Source organism: Pelmatolapia mariae, linkage group LG20 (assembly GCF_036321145.2).
Source record: "Pelmatolapia mariae isolate MD_Pm_ZW linkage group LG20, Pm_UMD_F_2, whole genome shotgun sequence".
Classification (NCBI taxonomy): Eukaryota; Metazoa; Chordata; class Actinopteri; order Cichliformes; family Cichlidae; genus Pelmatolapia; species Pelmatolapia mariae.
The window spans coordinates 35,563,565-35,591,254 of record NC_086244.1 but is presented as its reverse complement, the minus strand read 5'-3'; the positions used below and the strand labels follow the sequence as shown (position 1 = coordinate 35,591,254).

The window sequence follows — 27,690 nt, the reverse complement described above, 5'->3', positions numbered from 1 at the left end:
AATTGCACACAGACCCGAGGGGGGAAAAGTCCAATTAACATATGTATGAGCTGAGCGGAGATGGGAGGAAACGCTCGCCAAAATAATCTCCCAGCATTTCAGCGACATGTTACGGTGGGGTTAACAGTGTGGGCCCGCTCACTGCAGCAGCCACAGTCACAGCTGAGTCTGACCGGAGCGCGCCGTGCCATCGCGCAACCTAACAAGGAGCCGTTAAGCTTTATAAGCAGCACTGTGGTGTCCTTGGCACTTTATCTGTCATATAACTCCACTAAGTGGGCAATAATAAGACTTCAGGCAGACAGGTAAGCAATCAGGGAATCAGAGGAACGTGTCCTCTCAATATTTGACGTGGCCTGCTAGTGACACTCCGGCCTAACCCGAAGTAATCCCCTCCTGAGTCCTGAAGTGGAGGCATGCTATTAAAATACCACACTAATTAAAATGGATAAATTTACATGCCTCCTAGCAGGAGAGGATACAGACTGAGGTGACACCCAGAATGTAAAGTTCTCTCAGCCGGTGTGGTAGTACAGAAACAGAGCAGATTACACACTAGCAGAGCTGAATCCTTGATTGGAGAAGGAAAAAAAAATAGAGAGAGGGAAAAGTATTTGTGCCTTTTTTCTTCTCCTTCCACTTTTCTCTATGGCCATGAGAGACAATTCACTTCACCTGCTCAGCCACTAAAACAATGCCTTGGCTACTGTGCTATGTGTTTGGCACCTCCCATCTAACTGTCAAGCTAATTTTCGTGCATAAAACAGAACAGTTTAAAGCCAGAAACTATGGTGTATTCTGGACTTGCCTGAAAGAAGGACTGATACATGCATGAAGAGATGGATTTTTCTATTTGGGAGAAGACCAGAGAGCGAAAGAGAGCTGGAAAAGGCTTGTGAGCAACCAAGCTTAGGCCCGCCATTTCAAAGCCTCTCCCTGCATCCAAGGGAAAGTAAAAAGACAGCTTCAGTTATTTTTTTAACTGTGTCACAAGATTTTTTTTTGCACTTGGGGAGATTATGTCTTTTTTTTCACCCCCGTATATTGTCTCCAGTTAATAAATCAGGCAGAAATTTTGCCCCCCAGAGGTGGAGGATGATAAAAAAATAGTTTTGGAGGGGAATTCTTTCATCTTTTTTATGAGTGTGAAACAAAGAGAATGGGAGACAAAGGCCTTATCGGAGGCTGCAGTTGTGTTTTAGGAGCCCGTCCTTGGGAAGTGGGCTGGTGAACTTTAATGCAGGCCAAGGTTGTACAGTTAAGCTCGGATCACAAGCGTACAACGGTTACACACACTTGGAGACACACAGACACGAGGCGTTGAAATGAGATCACAGGGAATCAATTGTTTTTGAAGCGGCACCGAATTAAGCGGCATTGAGCAGCTTTCATATTTATGTGGCACCTCCGAGCTCTTTTGAAAAGCCAGCTCGCCTTCCCAACACAGAAATCAATAACGGTGTTTCACCCTTTAATCTGAAACACTCACCCTCGGAAATGAGAGCGCCCGCGCCCTCGCTCGAGATCGGGAAAGATTTGCTCAATTACAGCCACAACTTTGTGGGAAAACAGTAGGCGGTCGTGGACAAACTATGTTACATCTGCTCTCATTTTTATTTTAATATCTGCACTTCAGCTCAGGAGTGATCACAATTCAGACAGATGAGCCAAACGATCTGTGTTATGTAGATAACACTGATCTTTATCCCACATACCCCCTTTCTTTCATCAGAGTGCAACAAGCTAATTGCCACCGTCTGCGTTATCAGTTGATAATTTCCCCCCCGTGTTAGCGCTACGAGTTGAGGCTCAGCTGAATATCCCTGAGCTGATAAATGAATCATGGGGCTTCGCACATGCCAAGTCAGCCCCCCACCCACAACACCCCCGTGTTGCCATCTAATCCCATAATGGTCTCAATAATGATGGAGCCATGGGTGGCGTCATTACAAAGGGCAGTTTCCATGACAGCACCTCTACTCATCTAACCAAAGCTCACAAGAAAGGTGGCGCAGAAGGAGGAAGCAAGTTTTGTTTCGCTTTGGTTGTGAAACGGCACCACTTTCCATTTCAACCACGGCTTCTCATCAGAAACTATTTGATGCCTCCGTCTGCGTTTTCCTCTAATCTGCAGACACACCACATTTAGCAGAGGGATCCGTTCCTCATGCGTGAAACTTTCTAAATGAAAACCACTACGGCGCCAGGCTATCATCTTTCGCTCGCTCTCGATACCGGAGTGCGCACCATCCCACCTAAGGCCTCAATCTTCCGACCGTCGAGCTGAGCCGGCAGCGCTCACGCACGCACGCCGGCGCCACTGACTCAGAGTGCACACGATGCCATATAATATTTTCTCTGGTACATAAAGCTTTAAAGAAGTGATGGGATGGGAGGCTGTGATCAAAGCGTTGTTCACGCCCATTTTTTTCGTCAGGTTTTAACTCTGTTCTGATCAAGTCAGGTTTTATCGGCTCCGGCCTACACCCATCTGCCGCTACCAGAACCATGGGTGCAAAATCCTGTCCTCGTTTTAATGAAGTCATGCTGGAGTTAGCGTGTGAGGAGGAAAGACTGAGGCAGACACCTCTCTCTGATGTTCACATTTCATATCTGCCTCTGCCCAGGAGCTTGCCTTTTTTGAATTATTAAGCAGAGGGCTCTTTCTTCTTTTCGCCTATTTCTTTCTCTTTTTAATTCTCTCACTCTCTCAAAAAGCAAACTCTATCCCTGGTGCACTTCCTTTTCTTGCTCCTGCATGTCAGTTCAACCAGCTTTGGCTGAAGCAATGGCTCTCACTGAGATGCAAATGGCAGCCTTTGAAGGGGCACACTGGGAACGTCAATTAATCCAGGCGTTTACGCGCAGGAAAAAAAAAGGCAGTGCAACCATTGTTCGTAGGCTGTTTCATCTCTATTGTGCTACAGGGCCATGTTTTTATCCACTGTCCTCGTGCCTCCGGATTCCGTGGACTCTTCAAAGATTCAGGATACATCAGGATAGGTACAAAGGCAAGGAAATGACATAGGAAACTGAGGAAGTTGAGGTGACACAGGAGTAGGGCTGCATTGCATATTCCATCATATCTCTGTTTCTCCCTAAACCCTTTCTAACACAAAAACTGGCGCTTCTATTTGTAGCGATACTCTAACTTACCTCACTATCACCTGTGCCCTTTTGCAACCCCAGACTTCTCTCCAACCTCAACTTTATATTCTCCCCGACCAATAAGGCTGTACTGTTTGCTACCATGCCTCTAACTGTGATCTCTGTCTCTTGGGTGGTCGGCCTTCAGATCTCAACATACCGAGCCCGTGCTTGCATGTAGCGTGCAGTCACGGGGCAGAGTGTGTGGTCAAGAACAACGAAGCGGTGTGCGAGTGTTCCGAGGCCTGCCCGCAAACGTCCGACCCCGTGTGCGGATCCGACGGCCAGACCTACGGCAGCCCCTGCGAGATGCGATTGATGGGTTGTGCGCTGCAGAAGGAAATCAGCATCCAACACAAAGGACCCTGCGGTGAGTACTCACTGTCACAAAACCCAAATATAAAAGTGCTTGCATCTCAGTAATGAATTTCAAATTAACGTCATGCTCGTACGGTCACATTGCCCCATGCAGTCAGCTATAGTAAGGAGACATGACTGTGAAATGCTGTGAATCATAGCTTACAGACATGGAAGGATCTCGGAATATGATTTAGCAAATGAATTAATAGCACCACAATGCGGAGAGGCAAAATTATAATCCACAGACGTTAACAATTAACACACATAACTTTATATTCATGTGTGACCCCACTGGGAGCCGTTTCAAATCCAGCAAAGGCAAATCAATACTTAACACACTGATGAATTTCATGATCCCTTGTCCATTACTCTTTATCTGTTCCTCTGTGCTCATCATCAGCCCTTCTAAAGCAACACCACAACTCCAATTTGCCTGTTTTGACCTTTAAGTGAAGATGCACTTTGCTTTTGATGAAACAGAGCGCGGTGCATATTTTTCTGTAATTGGCTACATGAGTCACTTGGCTTTGTCTTGCACTGCCGAAGTATCAGCTAGTCATTAGTATACCAGCGACAGCAGAGCTTCAAGTGGTAAAAATATCTCTATACCCACTATGCTGGCACATTGCCATATGGACAGGTTTTTGCAGCTTGGTAAAGCCACTCAGTGAGTACTCTGTGGCATAATGCCATTTTGCAACGCCAATTTTCCCATGGACTCTAATTGGTTATTGAGTATTCTTGCTTGTCTACAATCAAGTCATTCACTTTTTACTCAAACTGGGCAGAAGTACAGTGGCTGTTAGCCCCATGGCCAGACTGTCTGTGTAACTCAATTTTAATGCAATAGATTTTTTTCCTGCATATTTTAAAGACAGCAAAAGTCTGTTGGCCTCTGTAGTACTGCATTTGTGGATGAGATGAGCAGTTTCAAACATGATCAGTGCAGCACAATCAGTTTGCTCTTCGTGATCTAAAGTGTGAAAAGATTTTATGGTTGTTACTTATTTATTTATTTTATTTTTTGCACAAAGGAATCAAAGTTTTTTAACAGAGCTCGTTTTTTTAGAGTTTTATACTTAGAATGACAGAGTTAGTTCCTGGAGAGTTGCTATGTGGACTCTCTGCCTGCCTGTGTACTACATCTGTCATCCTCCCCTCCCAGCTTTCTCTTAATTGAACTCCAGCGTGTAAGGATGTATGCCGGAGAGAAACAGATCTAAAGCAGTGTTCAGTTGGTGGGCAGGCACGTCAGTGCCACACCACAGGTAGACGGCTCGGAGTCCCTCCGCGGTAATGAATAGTCTTTATTTTAAAAAGCGAGAGGCAGGGCGAGCTGGCGGGGCTGAGGGACTCTGTGTGTAATCCAGCACTATGGATGGTTCTTGGCTCCCAGAGGAACAGGCCTGCGTCAGCGCAATGGTGCCATAAAAATGCTGAGGCATTGGCTTGCCAAGCGCGAGCCAGCCGAGAAATGATGGCGATGATAATGTGGGTTATTTCTGGGCTGTTTGCACAGCTTTACTGGGCTTTTATTCAGCACCATAACAACTGACTGACTTAAGCTATTATCTCACCTAATTATCACCAGCTATTCCCTTCACTAATATACTATACAGGTTCACGAAGCAGAAAAGGAGCGAAACAATATGTGCTGCCTTCAGGTGGAGTCAGAAGAATAGGAATTAAGTGTTAAAGATATATGCACAGAAAGAAGGTGAATAAAATGAGAATGTCTGACCTTTGCACTGCAGAAGAGCAGCAGAACTGGCGATAATTAGGCTTACAAAATATACAGACTGTGCAAAAGTCTCGAGCCCCCCCTCATTTCTTTATATTTTATTTCCAAGGATCCAGACCTTCTTATATATGTGTTTTTTCTTCATCAGTAATTCTCCAGAAGCTCTTTCATCATTTTTATTTGGACATTGGCTGTTTTTTCACACATTTTCAGTCCATACCTTGTACCTGACCATTTTCAGATAAGTGTTTTTTGCTTGTTAAGCCACTTAACACTGACTTATGAATCATTCAAACAAAAAAAAGCATCTTGTATTGACATCTCCTGCTATGATTTACTCCATTTCATACCAAAAAGGCGATTACCAAAGAGTTATCTGACAGCTTTAACAACAAAAGAATAATTGGCAGGATTAAACAACTACAGTAGATCAATTGTAGCTAAAAGTCATGTCCTTAAGAAATAGGAAAACAATAAGGAGACATAGGAAACGATCCAAGATGCATCTGGACCTTCAGCTACTGCTCACCAAACCTTCATCAGAAATAGTCCCAGTGGAAGAGTGGCCATCAAGAAGCCATCTTTAAGTGAGGTAAACGGTGAGAAAAGGCTGAGATATGCCAAATTAAACAGGAGTTGGACTGAAAAGTGAAAAGTGGCAACAGGTCTTATACATCAGGATATACATTACTGTACTGTACAGAGGAGGTCAGTAGAGAGGTGAGTGTCTACATTCATCTGTAAAACATGGTGTAACCTCTCTAAACAAAATGCCAGTGTAACTGCCAGTAAAAGCATACCTGGAAAGAAAAGAAAACCCACAGTGGAACACTATCAGTCATGTACTGACCTCCCCAGAGCCTAGACCTCAACATTATTGAAGCAGTGTGGGATCATCATGATAGAGAATGGAACAAAAGGCAGCCAAGATCCAAAGAAGAGCTTTGAATGTCCTTCAGGAAGCCGGAAGAACTATTCTTACTTAAAGACATTACAGAAAGTTTACATAAGAGAGTTCAGGCTGAGTTGAATAATAAAGGTGGTCATACCAAATATTAACTTTCAGCCTTATTAGAACTGTAAAACCTCAAACTTTACTGTTGCCTTACATTGTGTATTTCCATGTGTATTTGAATTTGTTTGAATAAATCGGTGCACCTGTTTCCCATTTTCCTAACAAAATATAAAGAGATGAGGGGCGGCAGTACTGTAGGTCTTTATATCATTTCATTTATATGATTTCCTGAACACTCACCTAGGAAAGGATGCATTTGTTTACTGTTGCCGTTTTGTTATTTCCATCCAAATGCTCTATAGTGTGTACGCTGTCATATTTATGGCTGCCAGGCTCAGAAGTAGGAGCTTAGGTGAGGCTATGAGGGTAGCAATAGTGTAACGGGTGAGAGAAGTGCCACAACAGGGAACTTAACTGTGTGTGTGTGTGGGGGGGGGGGGGGGCAGCTTATTGCCTCTCATGGGCCCAGACATAATTTCATTTCCATCCCTCCGGGCTGGAAACATAGTGGTTATCTATATGGCTCAGGTGCAACCTGATAGCAATATGAGTGACATTTGTTATTATTCAGAGATTTTTCCTCCTCCTGCATTGGAGTGGCGGGCCACCTTGTAACAGGGGCTGGAAGAGGTACACTTGGTTAATAGACCCCCCAGCTGGATATCAGTCACCCCAGGAAAAAAGCCCATTCATGCTGACTACCCAAACAGATGAGAGCAGAGGTGCCTGAATCATTTGAGAAACAGAAATAACAACTTCCCCTTTTTTCTCCCACAGGTGTTGGAAATGATATTCTCAGTTGAGTAAGAAATATAGGTCACAGAGGCAGCCTGTGAGAAAGAAAACGAGAGAATAAAAGAGGGCAGAGGAAAAGAGGGAGGAGAATGTGATAAATGTTCAGAGGAAAGGAGATGGAGGTAAATAAGATGATGAGGAGCAAAGAAAGTGGGGGGCAGAGTTAATAGTGTACTGGCCAGGCATGCATCAACAGGGGAGTTGTTATCACCCAGGCATGTTCACAAGCCTTCAAAACACAAAGCAACATGCTTCTTTCTGTTTAATCCTGAGGTACTACTCCTCCCAGACCCCCTCAGCTGCAGTTCAGGTGTTCCCCAGTAAGGATATCCAAAAAATGCTGTAAAGCTGGAGGGTCTTTGTTGTTGTTGTTTCTGTTCAATGAGTCAGTTCTTTATGTTTTCAAGGACACTTTTCTACCAACCCGCTCCTGTTCCTCCTTCTCACCTTCAGCTCCACAAACACTTTGTCCAAACACAGCAGCACAAACTGTCAAAGTGCAAAGTTGCTAACATCAGATCTCTGGGACTCCAAGGGGACCTTGACAAAATATTAGCAGGTCCTCATCCAAAGGAAGAAAGGTTTCCTTTGATAGTTAAAGATGTGAATGGAAAATAGAGAAATGCGTGAGGATATTATGAAACCCTGATTCCAAAAAAGTTTGGATTCCATGTTATTAAAACGTTAATACAAACTGAATGCAATGATTTGCAAATCTCATAAACCAATGATTTATTCACAGTAGAACATAGAAAACACATTCAATGTTTAAAATGCTCCATTTTACTATTTCATGAAAAATATTAGCCGATTTTCAATTTGATGGCGGCTGCAGGTCTCAAGATGGTTTGTACATGGGCAACAAAAGGTTGGAATAATTAAGTGGTACTAAAAAGAAACAGCTAGAGATACATTTTACAATGGATTAGGTTAACTGGCAATATGTCTGTAACATGACTGGGTACAAAAAGAGCATCTTAGAGAGTTTCTCAAAAGTAAAGGTGGGCACAGGTTCACCAGTCAGGAAAAAAAGACATATACAAACTTCAAAATAACATTTGTCAATGTAACATTGTAAAATCTTTGTAAATCTCATAGTCTAGGGCAGGGCTGTCGAACTCCAGGCCTCGAGGGCCGGCGTCCTGCAGGTTTTAAATCTCACCCTGAGTCAACAAACTTGAATCAAATGATTAGTTCATTACCAGGCTTCTGGAGAACTTCAAGACATGTTGAGGAGGTCATTTAGCCATTTAAATGAGCTGTGTTGGATCAAGGACACATCTAAAACCTGCAGGACACCAGCCCTTGAGGTCTGGAGTTTGACACCTGTGGTCTAGGGTATATTAAATCTGATGGGACAAGGGACAAGGAGGAAATTCAACATGTGAACCCCACAATCTTCAGGCCCTCAGGTGGCACTGTATCAAAAACAGACATGAAAATCGCTGCCCAGGCTCAGGAACAGTTTGTTTTGGGTACCACCGTAGCTCACTTGTTAGGCCATGCAACCATGTTCAGCTTGACCTGGACCTTTTGCTCCATGCCATGCCAGTATTACCGTTTTAGAGAGCACCTTCAGACGGTTTAGAAACATACTGTAGATTTCACATATGCCAAACTGGTGTACCCCAGCCAGAGTCTAGATTAAGCACACCTTATTGCCAGACTCATGGCAGACTTGCTCTGAATGGCGAACATTCCAACTCCCGTGATCTGGGTGCCAGTGCTGCCTAAATGGTTGCCCAAATGTTATTAAGCATATCTAATGATCAGCCCATCTCCATACTCACAGCTGGCAGCTGTTTTTGGACCAGAGAATGGTGCCATCTTTGAGCCTTTATTGGCCTGAATCATCCTGCTGTAAAGGCAGAACTAATTTTAGCTGACTCTTAAGCTATTTAGTTAATATTTGTGTCAGGTTTTGTTTCGTTTTTTATCAGAACTCACACAAAAAGGCTTTAAAATATCTTACTTTGATCTTGGACAGTGTGTCATACTCTATATTTCTCTAGGTTCTTGTGGTAGTGCGCCTGAAAAGCATTTGCATGAGATGAAAGATCCGCTGTTGTAATATCTCCCATTCTTTATTGTCATGTCTGTGTTTCATAATGGCCAGCCAGACTTTTTACCTTAAATTTTGAACTTTTAATGGTTGCGAGGTTGCCTTCAGAAACCACTGAAACCCAGAAATGGTGATGACAGACTTGAAGACAACTGATTCAGAGATCAGACATGACAAAAAGTACACATCCTAACATTATCAGTAATGGCAACAATTCTCCTCTCTTTTCCCGGCTTTGAACTGAGGCTCCCCTCCTCTTCTGTCTGTGATGCATGTTGTCTGGAGGATCAGGCAGTGCAGAGAGCCAGGTGCGAGGGGCAGGAACTGATAAAGAAGCGAGGCTACTATCAGGACACAGGGCCTGATAAAGGACAACACTCACCACTTCCACTTCCTGATTTATAGCTGTCTCAGCCACAGAGGATCCACGACCACAGCAGTACACTTTTACTATGTTTTATGTGTATTTATTTTTTGTCATAGAAAAGCTGTGCAGGGGAGATTCTTTCTTTCTTTTTGGAAAGAAAAACAACCTCGAGAGCTCGGATAGAAAGAGCAATGGACATAATTGTTAAGTACTCTTACAATTATGTCCACTGACAAAAGCAATAATGGTACCTCAATATTCCACTCTTATGTGACACCCCATTGTGAAAGTATGGTGTGGTAATGTGGTGATTCTGCAAGATTGTGGAACCTGCAGGAATTTGCTCCCATCCTATAAACAAAATGCATCAGTGAGGTCAGCCACCGACGCTGAGGTCTGGATTGCTGTGTGACCCAGATGATAGCAAGAGTATTGAACGGGTCTGTGCTGGTCAGGTCTTCAACAGCAGAATAGTGTAAAGGTCCTTCTGCAGAGAAAAAGTGACATGTTGGAAAAGGTCAGAGCAATCCAAAAACTGTTGCAACAAACTTGGAGCCTAAAATATGATTGTAGAAAAATGTCATCGGGTGCCAAGGCACTCAGATGTCCCCAAACTCAAACTCAAGACAGAAGGCCACACTGTGAAAAATAGCCCCAGAGCAAAAGCACACATGAATTAAGCATAGACAGTTGCCCTGAATGTCCTGCTCGTGCAGTTTAATTTAAGCATGTCTTCATAGAACTGATCATTCCACCTCCACAGTATGAAACGTTTGCTCCTACAGGCTCCCACAGGCCATGTACTGTACATAAAGTGCCACGTTTCCTTGCCATATCCACTTCTAAGTGGATAGCTGTTAATCAAGAAAGCAGTGGATGCCCACACTAGATGGAGAGATGAAGGAAATGAATGGCTCTAAAAGAGTAATAAACAGATTAATAATGTGGAGGGTTCCAGCAGCCAGCCTCGCCTCTCTCAATTAGTGCTAAATCAGCGGTGGGTATTAGCCTGCCCCTAATTGAATGTGATAGTGAGCTGTGCTAATGCAATCCTCCCAGTGTAATTGGTGTCAGAGGAAAAGGTGTCTATACTACTAGCCTTTTCTGTGTATGAGGACTTGGATTTGCCTTCTCATTTGTTTCATGTCCCCATGAGGGCTCAGTCAGCACCCTGGGCATATCTGAGCCTGCCCTGCTGTTTCTTTTGAGGGAAACGTTGTCTCAGTCAATCAGTCAACAGATGAGCTAGATAAATCCTCATACTAAAATCAAGGATTTCAAAAGCTCTCTTCGCTTTTTTTCTGGTAGCATCTAGCGAGAGAATACAGATGTTCTCAGCTTGATTCTGACTGAAAAGCGGTGGAAAAACAGCATATTTTGGGCCATATATGATTAGCCTTACAACCTTACGGGAAAGCGTGATTTGTCACACTCAGTTGAGGCTAGTTCTTTTCAGCATCCGCTGCTGAGAAGGCTTCCCAAAAAATGGGGCTGGCACCATGCTTCCCCATAGGGATGGGAGTAGCCAGTACCTGGCTTTCACTACTTACAACAATTGGTATTCCGGCCAAGGAGTTCAATTCTTGTCTCATCAGAGCAGAGAATCGTTTCCTTCATGCTTTCAGAATGATTTAAGTGTAATTTGGCAAACTCTAGCATGGCCCTCTTGTGGATTTTACTCAGGACTAGCTTCAGTTTCTGACCACTCTCATAAAGTCCTGATTGACTGAGTGCGGTTGACCTTCTGGTAGCTTCATCTATTTTTGGTGACAATTTTCAAAGCTCATTGTGTTCAGCTATTTAGTTTCAGTTCCAGAAAGACTGGTTTTGGGTGGCTTGAAATTTCTTTAGTGATGGAACCCACTGTGCTCCTGGGAACTTCATGGACTTTAGCATCTTTTCTAAAATCCTCCTCCATGGATTTGTGCTGTGGTAGGGCTCTGTCTGGGAAGTTTTTTTTATTTCATGGCATAGTTTTTACCTCTGACATGCAGTAAACTTTAAATGGCATGTGTGCGGCTTTCTGTATTCTTTCATATCATGTGAATGTACCTCATGTACACTAATAAAGCTTTATACAAATTCCTCATTTTCCCAGGAAAAATGGGAAAACCGGTTATTTCCTGTAACTCTGAATAGTAAATAGACCCGTGGGTCATAATGTTTGCCTTGATTCTCATGCTTAGTTCTTAGCATAATTTTGCATGAGAAAAATGCAACAAATGAGACATTTTTTTATTATGAGACATGGAGCACATATAAAATACAAATGTTCTTTTTCTTTTTTTTTATCCATTTAAAAAACAGAGTTATTTTTCCATTTTTGTTCATTTCCATTGTTAAAGTGTCCTTCTAAACACTAACCAAGAAGAAAGAGTTTTGATTTTAGTGGAATTTCTTTTAAAATATTCTTTTCATGTGTCACTCTACCCAAACTGTCTTAGTGTTCCTTTAGACTTTGGTGCCTTGTCTATTTATATAACAATGCAATGTGTCAGGAGTAACATAACTCTCCAGCCACTTTATTAGGCAAACCTGTTCAACTGCTTGTTAACACAAATATCTAATTAGCCAATCGCACGGGAGCAACTCCAATTAGGCATGTAGACGTGTTCAAGACATCTTTCTGAAGTTCAAACTGAGCATCAACATGGGGAAGAAAAGTCATTTAACTGACTTTGAAGGTGGCATGTTTTTTAGTGGCAGATGGGCTACTGTGAGCATTTCAGAAACTGATTTTTCCACACAGTCATCTCTAGGGTTTACAGAGCAGTCTGAAAGACAAAACATCGTTTGAATGAAGGTTTTCTGGTCAAAAATGCCTCGTCAAGACCGAGGCTACAATGTGCTCACCTCTACTGGGCAATGGAAAATTGGAAAAACATTAGCTGGTCTGATCAGTCTTAGTTTCTGGTGTGACATTCAGCAGATTGTGTCACAATTTGGCGTAAACGACATAAAATCACAGCTCCACCCTGCCTTGTATCAATGGTTCAGGTTGCTGCTGGTGGTGTTATACTTTTGTTGCACACTTTGAGCCCTTTAGTACCAACTGAGCATGATTTAAACACCACAGCCTACCTGAGTATTGTTGCAGACCTTGTCCAACCATTTGGGACCACAGTGTACCCATCTTCTGATGGCTACTTCCAGCAGGATAACCCACCATGTCACAAAGATCGAATCACCTCAAACTAGTTCCTTGAACACAAGTTCACTGTACTTAGATGGATTGGCCATCCTTTGAGACGTGGTGGGATTGGAGATTTTCATCACGGATGTGTAGCTGACAAATCTGCAGTCTATGTGCGATGCCATCATGTCTGTATGGACCAAAATCTCTGAGGAATGTTTCCAGCATCTTTTTGAATCTGTGCCACAAAGAATTAGGGCTGAAGCAGTTCTGTGGTGTGTAATTAAGTGGGATCTCAGTACTCTGATTTTCGATCCTCTAGTAAGATTGAATTTTCCAAATCTTCACTCCATATACTGAGTTTGTAAAGTAAAATATTTTTACTGTAAGTTTGAACTTTTTCCTGTATTGGCACAGTTTTGGTTTCTTTGCTTAGCACCACACCAGTTTGGTCTCCAACATTTTCAAAATGAATGATAATGGGTGTGTCAAAATAATTCAATTCAGCTGTATTTATACAGCGCCAAATCACAACACCAGTCACCTCAAGGTGCTTTATATTGTAAGGTAGACCCTACAGCAACGCATACAGAGAAAAACCCAACAATCATATGACCCCCTGTGATATCAAAGTAACATATAGATGAATGACAGGACCCAGTGTTTCCAAGCAGAACATTATATCGTAATGAGATAATCAGTGTTATTCACTTGACTTGTCAGTAGTTTTAATGTTGTGGCTGAAAGACCAAATGACAAACCAGCACTACTTTAAGAATCTGTAGTAGCCAGAAACTCATTCCCTCGCAACTTTATATTCACTTAAGTGATGTTTCAAGCATCATCAGAAAGTAAGATGAGCTGAAAAGCACTGCACTGCACTGCATTTGCATAATGATAACATAAGAGAATCCATTTTAAGTCTACCATACATTAATACGCACAGTGTAAAAGAAACTTAATATCCTCTAAATTCACCGTTTCTGTTAGAGTCAGACCTCGGAGCCAAGGTTATGTAATCCCACAGGAAGCACACATGCACAGACACACTTAACCATTTGTTTGCCTGCTTGTCCCCATCTAGATGAGGCCTGTGCCAACTGCTCTTTTGGGGCAATCTGCGATGCCCAGAGCAAGCAGTGTGTGTGTCCGTCAGAGTGTGTCAAGTCCTACCAGCCTGTGTGCGGCAGCGACGGTACCACCTACAACAGCGAGTGTGAGCTGCATGTGCGGGCCTGCAAACAACAGATGGACCTCCGAGTGGTCGGCCAGGGAGAGTGCAGTAAGTAATGCGTACATTTATGAAGAATATGTCTGGTAGTTACAGTATGTCATCTTCGGTGTGTCATTATTAGTATAAATATGAAGGACACATCAGCGATCTTAGCACAAACTGGTGATTTGATATTAGCTAGGGAAAAAAGTGCGCAATGTTCATATGTAAAAGATTCATTTCTTTCCTCTGGCTCTGAGTTAAATATGGAAATGACATGTAAAAATAGTGCCCATCAGGAAGCTCATAAAACTGCAGGCACTTCAAATACAAGCAAACTTGTCAAACTGAATTCTCAGATGGGAAATTGCTCCAGCAGCATGTGCTGTATATGTTTTAAAAGTGGAATATATTACGAGGGGAAGCAGCGTGCATGACAAATAGAAAAAGGAAAAGAGAAATCCTGTTTAAAAATATATTCCAGAGATGACTTTGAATGTCCGTGTGGATCATATCCATCAAAATAACTCACCAGTCATGCTGTGGCCTGCCCCTCTGCTGTGTGTTTAATACAGAAACATGTGGCAACACTGTTTGTGCCATGGGTGCCCGGTGCGTCCAGAATAGGTGTGAGTGCCCGCCGTGCTCAGGCGAGCCCTACTCCCTGGTGTGTGGAAGTGATGGCACCACCTACGACAATGAGTGTGAACTTCGCAGACATTCCTGCACGCAGATGACGAGAATTGAAGTGGCGAGGCTCGGCAGCTGCGACGAAGGTAGGAAATGGACTTTGAAACGGTGTAATTATCTTTATCAAGTGACCTGCGGTGCCGTATTTAGTCGTTTGTGGATTCGTAGCTGCGACGTCTGCGTCGGCTTAACACTGCAAAAAACATGAGGCGACAGCCGCGGTGTGTTTCTGTAAGCAAAACCTGTTAGAAATCCAGAAATGATTTCTGGGTGATTAAGCTCAGGTCAGCTGTACGTTTTCAACGCAGTGTTTTCATTGGCTGCTTGTCTGGCTGACTTTGTTCGCGAGCGTGCTGTGCAACGTATGAGCTGCAGCTGGTTTTTGTTTATTGATCTCACCGCTTCCCCCATTGCTCCTTGATGCCTCAATAAACTGAAACTAATTAATTGCAGACAGTTTTTCATTTGATATTTGGAACTTGTAGATGGCATCCCAAGCTAAATGCTTCCTGCATTAGAGGTAGCTAAAAATGAGGTAAGGGCTGAGTATAGATGACTGAAGTATATTAGAGCCTGAGATTATTATGTCTGCTAAAAAGATGATCTGTGAATTGTAGGCTGGTGATTACCGCATGTACTTTTACCTGAATTTGCAACACGAGCTGTAATAGCACGAATTATTATGCTCGGCTTTTATTAGGAGGGGGGCTAGGTTGTGTTTGTTTGTGTTGTGACAGCTAGGGTACACATTTTATCTAGCTCTTCTATTCAATTAGGCTTTTAAATGCGTGACCGATGGCACTTAATGTGAGTATCCCTCATTTCCATGCCTGTAGCTTTGTCATCGCTTCACATTCTGAATAAATGAGCTCTAATTCACCGTGCAGATCATATCTTGATCAGCGCTGACAGACTGAGGCGGGATATCACAGTCCCTCGCTCATCCCCTTCTTGGGGACAACTCTGGAGGGAGCAAAATGCCAACCTCTGGTTTTAAATGCAGACAGTGGCAATGCTGCTGTTCCCTTGTGGCTAGTTGGCCATCACAGTGAACATAGTCATCTACTGACAAGGTGTGAAGGGGAGCAGATTACACCTGCCAGCAGGAGGGATGGCTGGAGAGAAGAAAGGAGGGGGTAGATGGAGGACAGGGCAAATAGAGATGAGGGGGAATCCACTTCCATTTTGATTGCTACAGCCAGGGGTCTTTTTTCTTTTTCCTCCCTAACCCCCCCACTACCATTGTCTGCCGTATTTGGCCCCAGGCCTGCGAGGCGAATCGCGCCGTCAAAGCTTCTTGTGGTCGATTTAACATCATTTCATTGACTGAGATAAGTGACCTTTTTTTTGTATGTGGAGCATGAAGAAATGTGAAACTGTATGCCCTCGATGCAGACGTGCAGACTTACTGTCACCACGCACACACGCAGCTACACACTCCGCATTGTCTGTTGGTTGTATCAGGCAAAAAGTACTCTCATCTGCATCCCAAGGGCATTGCTCTGCTTGCAGTGGCTGATGGCTTTGTTTTTATATTTTATTCTCTCTACCATACTGTCTCTCAGCATTCTCCTTTTTCCCATCGCTTGCTCATTTTGATTCAGAGAGAACTATCAGGCTTACACAATAGAATCTTTTCTTTTTTCCCCTTTCGTTTTTCTTTTTGCTCTCCACATCGCACCCTGCTGTCCCACCCACTCACATCTCTTTCCATTTTGCACTCCTCTCCATCAAAATTGTCCTTCTTGACAAAAGGGGCGCCAAGGCTTTCACAGACAGGGGTGGAGAAGGGCTCGGCGGAAATCAATAAATTTCACCCCAGGGGCAGCAGCCGGTTCTGTCTTTTTCTGCGGGTCCCCCCCCCATTCTTTCGGCCCCCTCAAATCTGACCCGGACCCGCCACAGGAAGCCTGTAAAACAGTCAAAACCAAGTTGCAGAAAGTTGTTCTCCTGCCTGTCTTAAACAGGATTTGCTGCTGATAGATTCACCCTTGCCTACATGTACAGTATCAGTGGTAGATTTGGCAAAATTAAGAGCACATGCTGTGTTATACAGCACCCTTGTCACAAAATGTAATTCTGTTTTTTTTCTGGCTCTATTGTAGACAGCGGCAGGGCTCTACATCACCAGTATGCGCAACTCCCCACTCCATACTTCAAATCTAAGATAAGCCCAGAGAGGAAGTGAATGTGTTGATTTATTTGCTTACGTAGACCTGACTTAAAAACCATCCTCATTAGTCTTGTTGGGAGGAGGGGAGCGCACGGCATAAAAATGGAAGTTGTTTTCTCCTGCCTTTTTATTTAGCAGTAATGAAAAATGACAGTGTTCCCACTGTTGGCCATACAGGGAAATTTATCACCTGTTTAATTTCACACTCGGGTAGGCCTGGCCTCAGCTCCTTTTCTCGACACTGACAAAGTGGTAACTGAGAGCAGTGCATCACCTACGGAGGCCCGAGCCCCCTTTTTTAATTGAATAGACATTTAATAAACAAGATTATGAGAGCAGGATCACACGGCGATGCTGGATCCTCACCCTTGTCGCTCCTCACACGGCACGGATGTGATCAAGCTCCAAAAGACAGGAAAGGGCATGAAAAAACAGGCAAGTGAGTGGCTGGGTGGCACGAGAGCTTCCCGGAGTGTGATCAGCGCATTTTTCCTTCACGGTCCATTCATCATGGGGGCTTCTAACCTTCCGTTGAGGCAACAAAACTTCTTTTCTCCTCCTGCCATCTAAAAACACCCCATCCTCCCACTGGCTGTGATGCGTCTCCATCCTACAGGAACTTTATTTAGGCTAACGTGCTGTCACATCAGTCAAAGAAGGTGGTACTGATAGAGCGAGCAAAACCGTTGTCATTTTCAAAGAGGGAGAATTTCTTTAAAGCCATAGATGTCCCGAGTTGACGTTCAGTCAGGTCATGATATCAGAGGTATCATAGAAACATCAGATGTCTCCTGGATCATTGATGTTGACACAACAAATCTGGTTTGCTGAACATCTTCAGCCCCCTCCCCTCCGTCATCTATAATTTACCCAGGTTCTCATGTTTTCTCCTCTTCCCTCTACTTTCCTTAGCACACAGTTCAAGACAATACCGTCTTCCTCTTCACTTCCTCTATTATTTGTACTGTCAAAGCCTCTTAGTCTTTTTTGGACATTATTCTTATGCAATTCATTTCCTTTTTTCTCTCCACCGCTCATTTCTGGCTTCTTAATGGAGCTCCCCTGGCTAAATAGACTCAGGCTTCTGACAAGACTGAGTAAAAAGAAACGGATGGGCAGTACGGAGAGAATAGCTGATGCAGCCATCTTGGTTGGGGACGTATTAATTGAAAGGTTCATAGGCAGCGTGGGTGACGGGCACATCAAAGAACAACAGCTAATTAGGACCCCCTCCCCTCGCCTTTCACTTTTATTTATTAAATTCTAGTGTCTTACCTCTTTTTATATATTTATCTTGTCTGTGTGAAGGGACCTGAGTGGAATATGAATCGGCTACTCCGGCATTTCCTTTTTACTGCGTCGTGCTGAGCTGGCAAACAGTAAACAGATACAGGAAGCCGACCACAGGCTGCTGAGCTCCCTTTCTGTTTCTGATCTCTTCTTCTCACTTTCAGATGCCATCTGACGCCGAGTACCTGCAATAATGTCACTGGCAGCTGAAAGCCATTACGCAGCGCATTAGCTGTGTCACAAAATGTTATGTTTAACTCGGACTGTGGTTCAAAATCAATAAGTTGCAACAATGGCAAATTCAAGTAAACAGATTAGGGTTGGGGCTTTAAAATGGAGACAGAGCGAGGCTTTAATAAGCCCTGATGGTTCCTAGTTTTTTGTTTTTTTTCTCGGGGTGGGGCGGGGGGGCACTCTTCACAAAGCTCCAAATCCTCTGTTGAAGGCACAGATAGTAAAGCGACGTCTCCGCCGCCGTATCGACCACTCAGATCTCTCCCAGCACCACAGCTGATGACCCATATCAAAGAACAGCCGGGGCTTCATCTGCCCCTCCCCGCACCGTGCACTGTGACCTGCTCCATAATCTACTTTAGGAGATGGTTTATGCTAAGTGGTACTTCCATTACACTATGACATTGATTTAACCATTAGAGGCAGTGCATCGATACACAGAGCTGAACGAGCCCTAAAAGTAGACGAGAAGGGAAAGAAAGACCTCGATTACCTAATGCGCTTTGAGTCTTCTGCCTGCGCTGGGAGCTTTTAGTTGAACTGTAGTCCTTTTTTGAATAACAAATTTGTTTTAAATGAACTTTCTGCCAGCCCCCAGGGTGCCTCTCTCTGTCTGACATTCTTTCCGTCTTTCATGCTGCATGCTTTCATTCCCCCGCTTTCACACACGTTTACCTAATCTCCCTCTGGAGTTCCACTGTAGGTAAAATTTGCAACTTCAAAAGCCAGATCCTCCCATTTTTTTTTGCCTGCACTTTGCAGTCCCCCCCTCCCTTCCCCAAATTTGTTTTCCTCAAATCAACCCACTTGTCAAATACCCCACCCCCCCTGTCTGGTGTTTCTTTTTAAATAATTTTGTAGAGCTGTACATCCTGGCCCCTAATTGGGTTTTTATTTGTCCTTGCTCTGCCTCGTTCACTATAAACATTAAGCCAGCCTTAGCTGTTCCTCCTACTGCGATACACAGACGTGCATTTTTAAAACAAGCAAAAAGCCATTTCAGGGTCGCAGTTAAAGAGTTGCTGGGACAACTTTCTTTAAAGTCTCGAGAGATAATTAGATTTTACAGAACACTTTGCAATTAGTTGCATTCTCATATCGGGAAGCAGGCACCCATAAAGCAGGCCTCGCCACCAATTCTCTCCGCACACTTGGATGCCGGAGTTAATAATTCCCTCCTCCTTTTTTTGTTTCTGATGTAATTGAAATGAAAGGATGCCTCACTGGTGGTGTAGAGATGTCTAATTTATTTAGTCAATCTGTGGCCCTCGCTAGACACGGTCATTATCTTGTACTACCAGCAGCGCCTTTGGTTGCCTCTCGCCATCACGAGGGGAAATGTAAATTATCTTAACTTTACAGCGCCCACAGTGTTTAAATGTAGTTTTAACTTCAAGACAAATAAAACTATGACGCCCACTAGATGTATAGATTGTGATGTGTGTGCATATGTTTGTTAATGATATTGTGTGTCTTTTTTTATGCAGACTGTGGCTCGGGCGGGTCAGGATCGGGTCAGGAGAGCTGTGAACAGGACCGCTGTCTCGTATTTGGAGGCACGTGGTACGAAGACGCAGAAGACGAAAGCGACCGATGCCTTTGTGAATACAGCTGCACGAGTGTGCCTCACAGCCTGGTACGACAGCCTTCAAAAATCATTTGCCATTAGCTGCTAATGTGGTTAAATCTTCCAGTCCCTTCAAAGTAAAATGCAAAAACATAAATCGCACACATCCTGCTTTTGACATTTTCATCGGACAAACTCCAATCTCCTATAAAATGACATGGAAAATTATTCCTGAATTTTTGTCTGTTTAGCATCAAAAGAAATCTAGATGTCTTCTGAATTTGCCGAATAACCTCGCTTGTTACAAAATCCAACAGGGGCCACTTTTTTTCTTATTTTCTTTTAAATTTGACAAAATTGTAAAACATGTGGGCGTGGATGAAGGCACGGGGGACTTTTTCAAGGTCAGCTTCAGATGGAAAATCTTTTCCCAGCATTTCTTATTCGGAGACAGCATGACTGTACAACCTCGGTAATTTGTAAGCCAACACAAAACTCAAAAAGGATCCCAGAAACTGAGTAACTGGGCAGAAGGAAGTTTTGTGACATCCACGATTAAGCATCAGAAAGGCGAGGCATAAGGCTGGAGATGGTGCTTATGTTGCGTCCGTCAGTGGAACATATAGGTTCACATAGTCTGCATAACAGGGGAAAGAAACACTGTATTTATGGATTACCTGACTGAACACCATGTGACACGAGGAGAATGCTCCAGTCACAACAGAAATAGACCTGTTTAATAAGCAGGAGCAAAAAATATCCTCTTTTCCCATGAGGTCATCTTACCGTCATGAGCAGCAGCAGCTTGCTTTGTTGTCACGGATGTGGCTCAGGTGTCACCGCATGGTCTTAAGTGTGGTGAAACTGATGACACCTGATTAAACCACGTCCATTACAACTGAGTAAAACGCCACCTGACAAAGGCCGTGAAGTATTATTGAAAGCAACCGAACTAACCACTTAATGGCTCTTTAGTTCAGCGTCTAGGTGAATGCGCTTTTACTTTAAATACAGGGCACGCCTGAGTGAAACAAGCGGCCTGGTAATAACTGAAGTGAGGTAGAGCAAAAAGAGCTGAGGGGTTAAGCTAGACGCTGCGTCAGACTCTGCTTTGTGTCTTTCTTTTTGCAGGTTTGTGGTTCCGATGGGAAAAACTACAGCAACGAGTGCGAGCTGAAGAAGGCCAGATGTGAGAAACGAGAGCACTTGTTGATTCAAAATCAGGGACCCTGTGCAGGTCGGTACATTACGCCACTCAGAGTCGATGTCATTGCAGTGCACAAGAGCACCCTCATCAAGTCTCATTGTCGCTGACATCCCATTTCTCCACTCATTCAATCCATCGATGGGGTTGTAATTGTCTCTAGTTTGAGTGTAATTCTGACAGCACTGCTTGTGTCTCTCTTCAGTGTGACCTGGTTAGCCATAAGCAAGTGAAATGATGGGAGGTCAGTGTTAAATTTGATGTGTGGGTTTGTGTAATTTGCTCAGGGAAGGTTGACTCAGCACACTTTGAGCTTTCCAGCTTTTCTGGGAAGTGACTAGTCCACGTGGGCCGGCTCGTGAGCAGAGTTAAAAATCTTCCTCTCGGGCCCAAGTGTGAACTAACAGATAGTAATAAAGGCTCACTTTTCTGTCCAGATATTCAGAGAATTTAAAGCAATAAACCTGTGCTCCAGAGCTTGCTTCTTAGCCCTCAGGACACCGCTTTTCCCCTCTTCCTTTAATATAAACTCCCTCTCTTTGCATGTGATGAATGACATTTATCAGCCACAAACGCTGTGAGATCAGTGGCAGAGCAGCAAAGGTTAACCATCTTCCTCTCTGTGGCTATGTTAAATGAAGAGCTTTTTGCTAGCACAGGCCGGGGAGCAGAGCAAAAGGCACTTAAGGGATTTTGTGTGATCATTCCAGTCTGTTTGATTCCCCATGGGTCTGAAAGAGAGGAGGATGGAGAGAGTTTGAAGAGAGTGAGAATGAAGGAGCTGCCAGTGTTTTCACACACATCTCTGCAGATTCTTCTCCTTCTTAAGCTGGCCTCCTTGGGCACTGACTGTCACGCTTCTCTACCATCCATGGATAATCAATCCTTTTTTGAAGAGCCCTCTATGGGTACAAGGCCTCTGGGTTCTCATCTCCTATTGGCTAATGGGGGGGGAAAAAAACTCAGATCTTGGGGAATTTCACTGCCCTCTGCATTAGCTATGTAAGGAGAAACTTCATTTGACCTCAGCTCCATAAACTTTATCAAAACATGCCAGCTCTCAGTAGCGGAGCATGAAAGCAACCTTGTATTTCAGAGGTTCTCAGTTTGAAAAGCTACCTACTTTGCATACAGTGTCAACACAGCCGTCTGCTGCATGCACATTTGTAAAGTTTGCCTCTCGTAGCATTTCAAATAGTATTTTTTTTTCCGCTGCCTGCAAACTCAAATCAGGGTCAGGGATTTCAATATAATCCACTGAAATTTTTATTGGTTTACTAGACACATGTGCAGATGTGCCCTTGCAGGAATATAAAAGACCAGCAACAATCAGCGAAGCGGAGAAAGCGCAGCAGCGGACCTTGAAAATGTGAGGGTAATATTGCATGTCACAGCGAGGTGCATTGTGCCGGACAATGGCCGCTGAAGAGGAAAAACCCTTGAAGGGTGGAAGAACATATGAAATTAAAAGTTCTCCTTGTCCTAATAGGCTCAGTACAGATAGCCGGATGGAGCACTGAAAAGTGGCAAGTTAAATGAACTGTGTCCAAAGCCCATCTCTGGAGTGGGAAAGCACTGGAAAAAGAGCGCGCCGAGTCATCACCATTAGGCTGAGGCTCATATCCACACCAGTAACAGTGTGATTTATGGCCCCTGTATCTCCAGCCTCCAAACTCCAAATGAGCAACACTAGAAGAGGCGATGGGGAGGGGAATAGAGAGACACACAGAAAACCAAGGGTTTTCCCGTTTCTATCTACAACTTTACTTTTCACTCCAAAGTATGAAAAAATGTGAACAATGATGCTTTTGCTCCGGCCATTAAACAAATCCTATTTTCCTCCCACTGACTGTTTTGTTGTTCTCTTCCAATTTCTGGAGAAGCGCCAGGTTTCACGAACGCATTTGTTTTTATTTTGTTGAATGTGGCTCTGTATTCAGTGCTGTCACACTATTTTGGCGTCTGGTGCATCCTTAGACAAAGGAGCTCTCCACACAGTGTGCGCAGGCAGAAACTGCTTGGCAAATTCCTTCGCATTATGCAGCAGGCCTTTTTTTTTCTTCTTCTGCTTCTTCTTCTTTTCTTTTTTTGAAGGTTGTAGGGCAGCGGTGCAATTTCGTAATATTAGACAAGAACAAATGAAGAGAACATGCCTTCTAGTAGGTGGTAAATGTCAGCTTCTGCACATTCACCAGAAATGCCATTGTTTGTTTTCACTGGAGGTAATAGCATCATTTTCCCCCTGATTTTGAGCCATTGTGGAGAAAGTAGCAAATAGAATTGTTATCTTGAAGCCGACTGCCAGGCTCTCCACCTCTGCCCCTCAAGCCAATCTCATTGTTGGCAAAAAGTTACATGTTGTTCAGAGATTGTGTTGTTTAATTCCCCTCCTCCACCACCATCAACAAACCCTACAGTAATCACTCAAATGCTGGTGTTCCTCTTTGTCTCCCTGTTCCATCTTCCATCTCCCCTCCCTTTCCTTCCCTACCTCATCGGTGATTTCAGCCGTATCTCTGCCGGACCCGACGGTATCCGAGCACTGCAGCGTGTCAGTGTACGGCTGCTGCTCAGACAATGTGACGGCCGCCTTAGGAGTTGGACAGGCTGGATGTCCCGGTGAGTCCTATTCTGTGTCCCACTTTGACCCGTCAGTGTGTCACAAGTTTTTAAAAAAAAGGAGGTAAAAAAAGTAGATAGTATCAGGCTGTTTGCAGCATATGGGCCTCGTTGTCCTTGACTGCAATTACAGTAGCAAAGTTGCAGAGCAGAAAATGTTTCATCTTAATCCAAGGAATAATTATGATAATTCTGCGCTGTATCAACAGAAAAATCTCTTCATCTGATGATCCTGACAAATGATAGCGCGCAGATGGAAGAGAAAAAGCTTGCATCGAGCTGTAAGCCAGAGGATACAGCATGGATGAAGAAAATGCAGACGCGGAAATAAGAATACGCAGAGATTTAGAAAAAAGGAAAATCACCTCAGTGCGCTTTATTCGCCTTTTTATTTGTGGAATAGGGTTTAGCTGACATTTGAGCCTAGCATAAATCTCTAATACAGAGTATCCATCACAGTAAGCATTATCCAACTCTTATAAGCTACAGGGATCTATAAACAGCAGCAGTGTGAGTTTGCTATAGAAAAGTGAAATTCCTTGTTGCTCTTTTCCCCTCAGCTACCTGTCAGTGTAATATCTACGGCTCCTACAAGGGGACGTGCGATCCAACCACCGGGCAGTGCTCCTGTAAGCCTGGTGTCGGAGGGCAGAAGTGTGACCGCTGTGAGCCAGGCTTCTGGAATTTCCGCGGCATCGTGACAGAGAACATGAGCGGCTGCACTCGTGAGGAATTCCTTCTTTGTATCTGATCAGCTGTGCAAATGTGTTTTATTTCGATAACGTTCATTTTAATAATGTTACTTTTCAATCCTTACATTTCCTCTCCACAAATGGTCTGTGCACACACACACCAAAAAAAAAAAATCCATGCACATCAAAGTGTTAACACGCAGAGAGGTTTTATTTGGTTTTCAGAAATCCTGAAATAGTGAAATAGTTAGTCTAGATCAGAGATGTCAAAGTCGGTTTAGTTCATGGGCCTCATATAGCCAGCTTTGATCTCCAGTGGGTCTTGTCAGTGGGTCTTGTCAGCAACTTGTCAGGATCTGGAACTTTCATCTCCAGCATCACCGCAGACATCTCCAACTTTCATAGTTTGCAAAGTCCTGACTGACTTGTATGATTCACACCCCCTGCTCTAGATACACCATCAATATTTCTGTGTGCACTTTTCTTCTGATCTACTTTACTTTTATAGTTACTGAACAATTTTTTTTCCAGAGTATAAACAATGTTACCGTCAGTTATTCCCCCCAATGTTTTCTGGGAAGAAACCCAAAACCTCTGAGTCTGTAAACCTAAAATCTTTGCCAAATAAATCCAAATCTGCATGGCTGGAGTCCACTCTACATAAGTGAGAGTCATATTTCTCAAGATAAGAGCCATAGTTTGACAATACATTTCTCACAGAATTAATAGCAGTGCCTCCGAGCTACCCTTTTTAGAACAGAAGTTTATAAAATGAATATCCATAAAATGTAGGCAGTCAAATTAGATTCTCTTCCAGTTAAACTCCATATATTTATAGAGCTTAACTATTTGATGAGAGTTTTTGTGGAAAGATGTCTTACTTTGTCCTTTAGACCTGTCAAGGCTGTACTGAATGAACCATTCTCATTTGTATTCGAGTAAAGAACAGGGTCGGGACCCCTTGTTTGTCTTGGTGTAATGCAATATGGTGACTAGCTCGTATCCTGCCGCTGAGGTATCATAGGACATAGCTCCCCAAGTCACAGAGCATTTTCAGTCAACAGCAGGAAGCCTGCAGGTGCCTCACCCGTGGCCTGACCTTAACAAGGTTTACCCAAAGCAAGCAGACAGCACACCACACGCCAATACCACGTTCAGCAGGAGAGGAGTAGAAAACAACACACGTCATTGATTCCAGGAACATAATGGACTTGATGTCCTTCCCCGGTGTTGTTTTCCTGAGTTTCTCTTACGTACTCATTCCCCTCCTTCTTGTCCTCCTCCTGTGGCCCCTAGGGCTGGTTGAACTACCACCAACCCTTGATACTTAAGACAAAGATGTCTCTCAAGCACGACACTACAGAGGCTAAGGTTGCTTCAAGCACAGTTTGTACAGACTATAAACCGAGCTATTCCTATCTCTCTTCCTGCCGTCGTCGCTAATTGACTGGCCTTTTTTTCCCTCATCAATCTCTCTCATTTTTTTTCCCCACCTTTCCACGGCAGCATGCAACTGCGACGCTACGGGCTCAGTCCGGGATGATTGTGAGCAGATGTCGGGTCTGTGCTCTTGCAAGACGGGAGTGAAGGGCATGAAGTGCAACGTGTGTCCAGATGGGAGCAAGATGGGCATGAATGGCTGCGACAAAGGTAATAAGAAAGAGCATCAAGGCCAGTGTGTGGAGCATTCAGAAACCAAACACACACACATTTCTCTCCTTGGTCCCAGCTTCTCTCTATCATTCCAAAGTGGTTTTTCTGTCACTTATCTGATTTGTGGATCAGCCTCAAAGAAGCCATTTCTTTCTTCATTGGCTCTTCGCATCCATCAGGTTTATTGGCAAAGAAGGAAGTGGCTGCAAGAGAGCTGATCAATAGTGATTAGGAAAATACTCAAGTGTACAAATGGCATGTGGATGACACATTTCCCATTGATATTTTATTTTCTCTACAACATTCTCAGTTGTGATGATTCACTGTTCTTTGAATGTGTGGGTTTATACCTCTGTTTAAGGACTATTGATTACTTTTGATTAATAATAAAAACAGCCCTGGTGATTGTACAAGCCACAAAGCCGGTTGAAGGAAAGGTTAGTTCCTGCTGTGGGGGCCTGCAGCTCCTTGATTAAGATGCACCATCAGATATCGACTGGAAGTCAAACGCTTAATGAAGCCAGCAGTCCCAGCACAGTGGTGGGGCTCTTCGCCACACACCCTGCCAGATAAAAAGGACGAGTACTAGGAGGGTGCAGCACATAAAAGCAGGAGCTAAAGGGTGGGGTGCTCTAAGCCTCTGTGATGAAACAATGCAAAGACCCCACACTCACAGCCAGGTGGGTGGATGGTGGACTCCCTGCAGCAGATCCTGCTGCGACAGCTTCAAGGCTTCAAACAGTCTTTAGGGGAGAACTGAGGAGAGATCTTGAGTGCGCACCTTTGTGCCCCTCAGAAGATTAATTTTTTTTTTTGTGCAGCAGTTTTGGAAAATTGCTGTGCATGCCATGAATAATTGAAACTCAGAGAATTTGGGAATTCTATTATCACTGTTATACGGTTGGTGTAAAGATGCTAAATACAAGTCAGAAAAACATAGACAAGGATGAAGTCTTTCAGCTCACCCTTTCCACATTATAAAATCAGTGCGACAAGTGGTGTTTTAACCTCCTAGGACCTGGCAAAATTTTGGGTTGTCTAGACCAAAATACTAAATTTTGCTCTACAGGGGCCTGATATCTAATTACGAGGACATTATACTGACACTGTTCTATCCAAATTTAAAGCGAATGTCCTCATATGTGGCTCTCATTTTTCTCAGAAACAAAAATCAGGTTAAAAAAAATCTGGTAATTCTTTGTTTTTACATTCATCAGGTCCCAATCAGCCCAAATATCAAAGAGAAATAAAAAATGCATGCCATGAAAGAGTTCGGGTCTTAGGAGATTAAAACTGTGGCACAATAGCACAAGTATAGTATGAATGTTGTCAGCAGTGCAGATGAATTGTTATTCGCTGTTTGGGGTTAAAGTTTTATAGCTAGACGGCTTATAACACAGTTTGTTGTTATACTTTGAAATCCCCTCAGGACCTGATCCCAGCATATATATCAGAACTGCTATCCCTGTACTCTAAACCAGCAGCTTATAGTCTGTTTCCACGTCACTGTTAACACTCAAGAGAGACAGAGTGACTGCTGTATGCAGTATCATCTTTTACGTTGCTTTTAAAGACTTTTTCTTTACATTTTTGAGTTATTTCAGTTCTTAACTATTGTGTTCAACTGTATTTTGTTCTTTAATGGGTGTTTAACTGGCCGAACTTTTGGTACCTACAGAAAGGTTGACATTTTGATACACAGGAAATTGTAATGTTTTCAAAGAGCCAAACACAG

The 27,690-nt window shown here is 43.5% G+C and overlaps 1 protein-coding gene across 8 annotated transcripts in view; it reads left to right on the top strand.

The window, feature by feature from the left end:
• The window catches only part of agrn (agrin), a 259,292-nt gene that overhangs the window by 180,514 nt on the left and 51,088 nt on the right, over nt 1-27,690 (top strand). For all 8 annotated transcript variants that reach the window (XM_063465477.1, XM_063465483.1, XM_063465481.1 and 5 more), the window contains 8 exons: nt 3,296-3,517; nt 13,705-13,902; nt 14,409-14,609; nt 19,708-19,856; nt 20,919-21,024; nt 23,500-23,610; nt 24,171-24,335; nt 25,809-25,952. In XM_063465477.1, the coding sequence (XP_063321547.1) occupies nt 3,296-3,517; nt 13,705-13,902; nt 14,409-14,609; nt 19,708-19,856; nt 20,919-21,024; nt 23,500-23,610; nt 24,171-24,335; nt 25,809-25,952 (1,296 nt within the window). The remainder of the gene's footprint in view (nt 1-3,295; nt 3,518-13,704; nt 13,903-14,408; nt 14,610-19,707; nt 19,857-20,918; nt 21,025-23,499; nt 23,611-24,170; nt 24,336-25,808; nt 25,953-27,690) is intronic.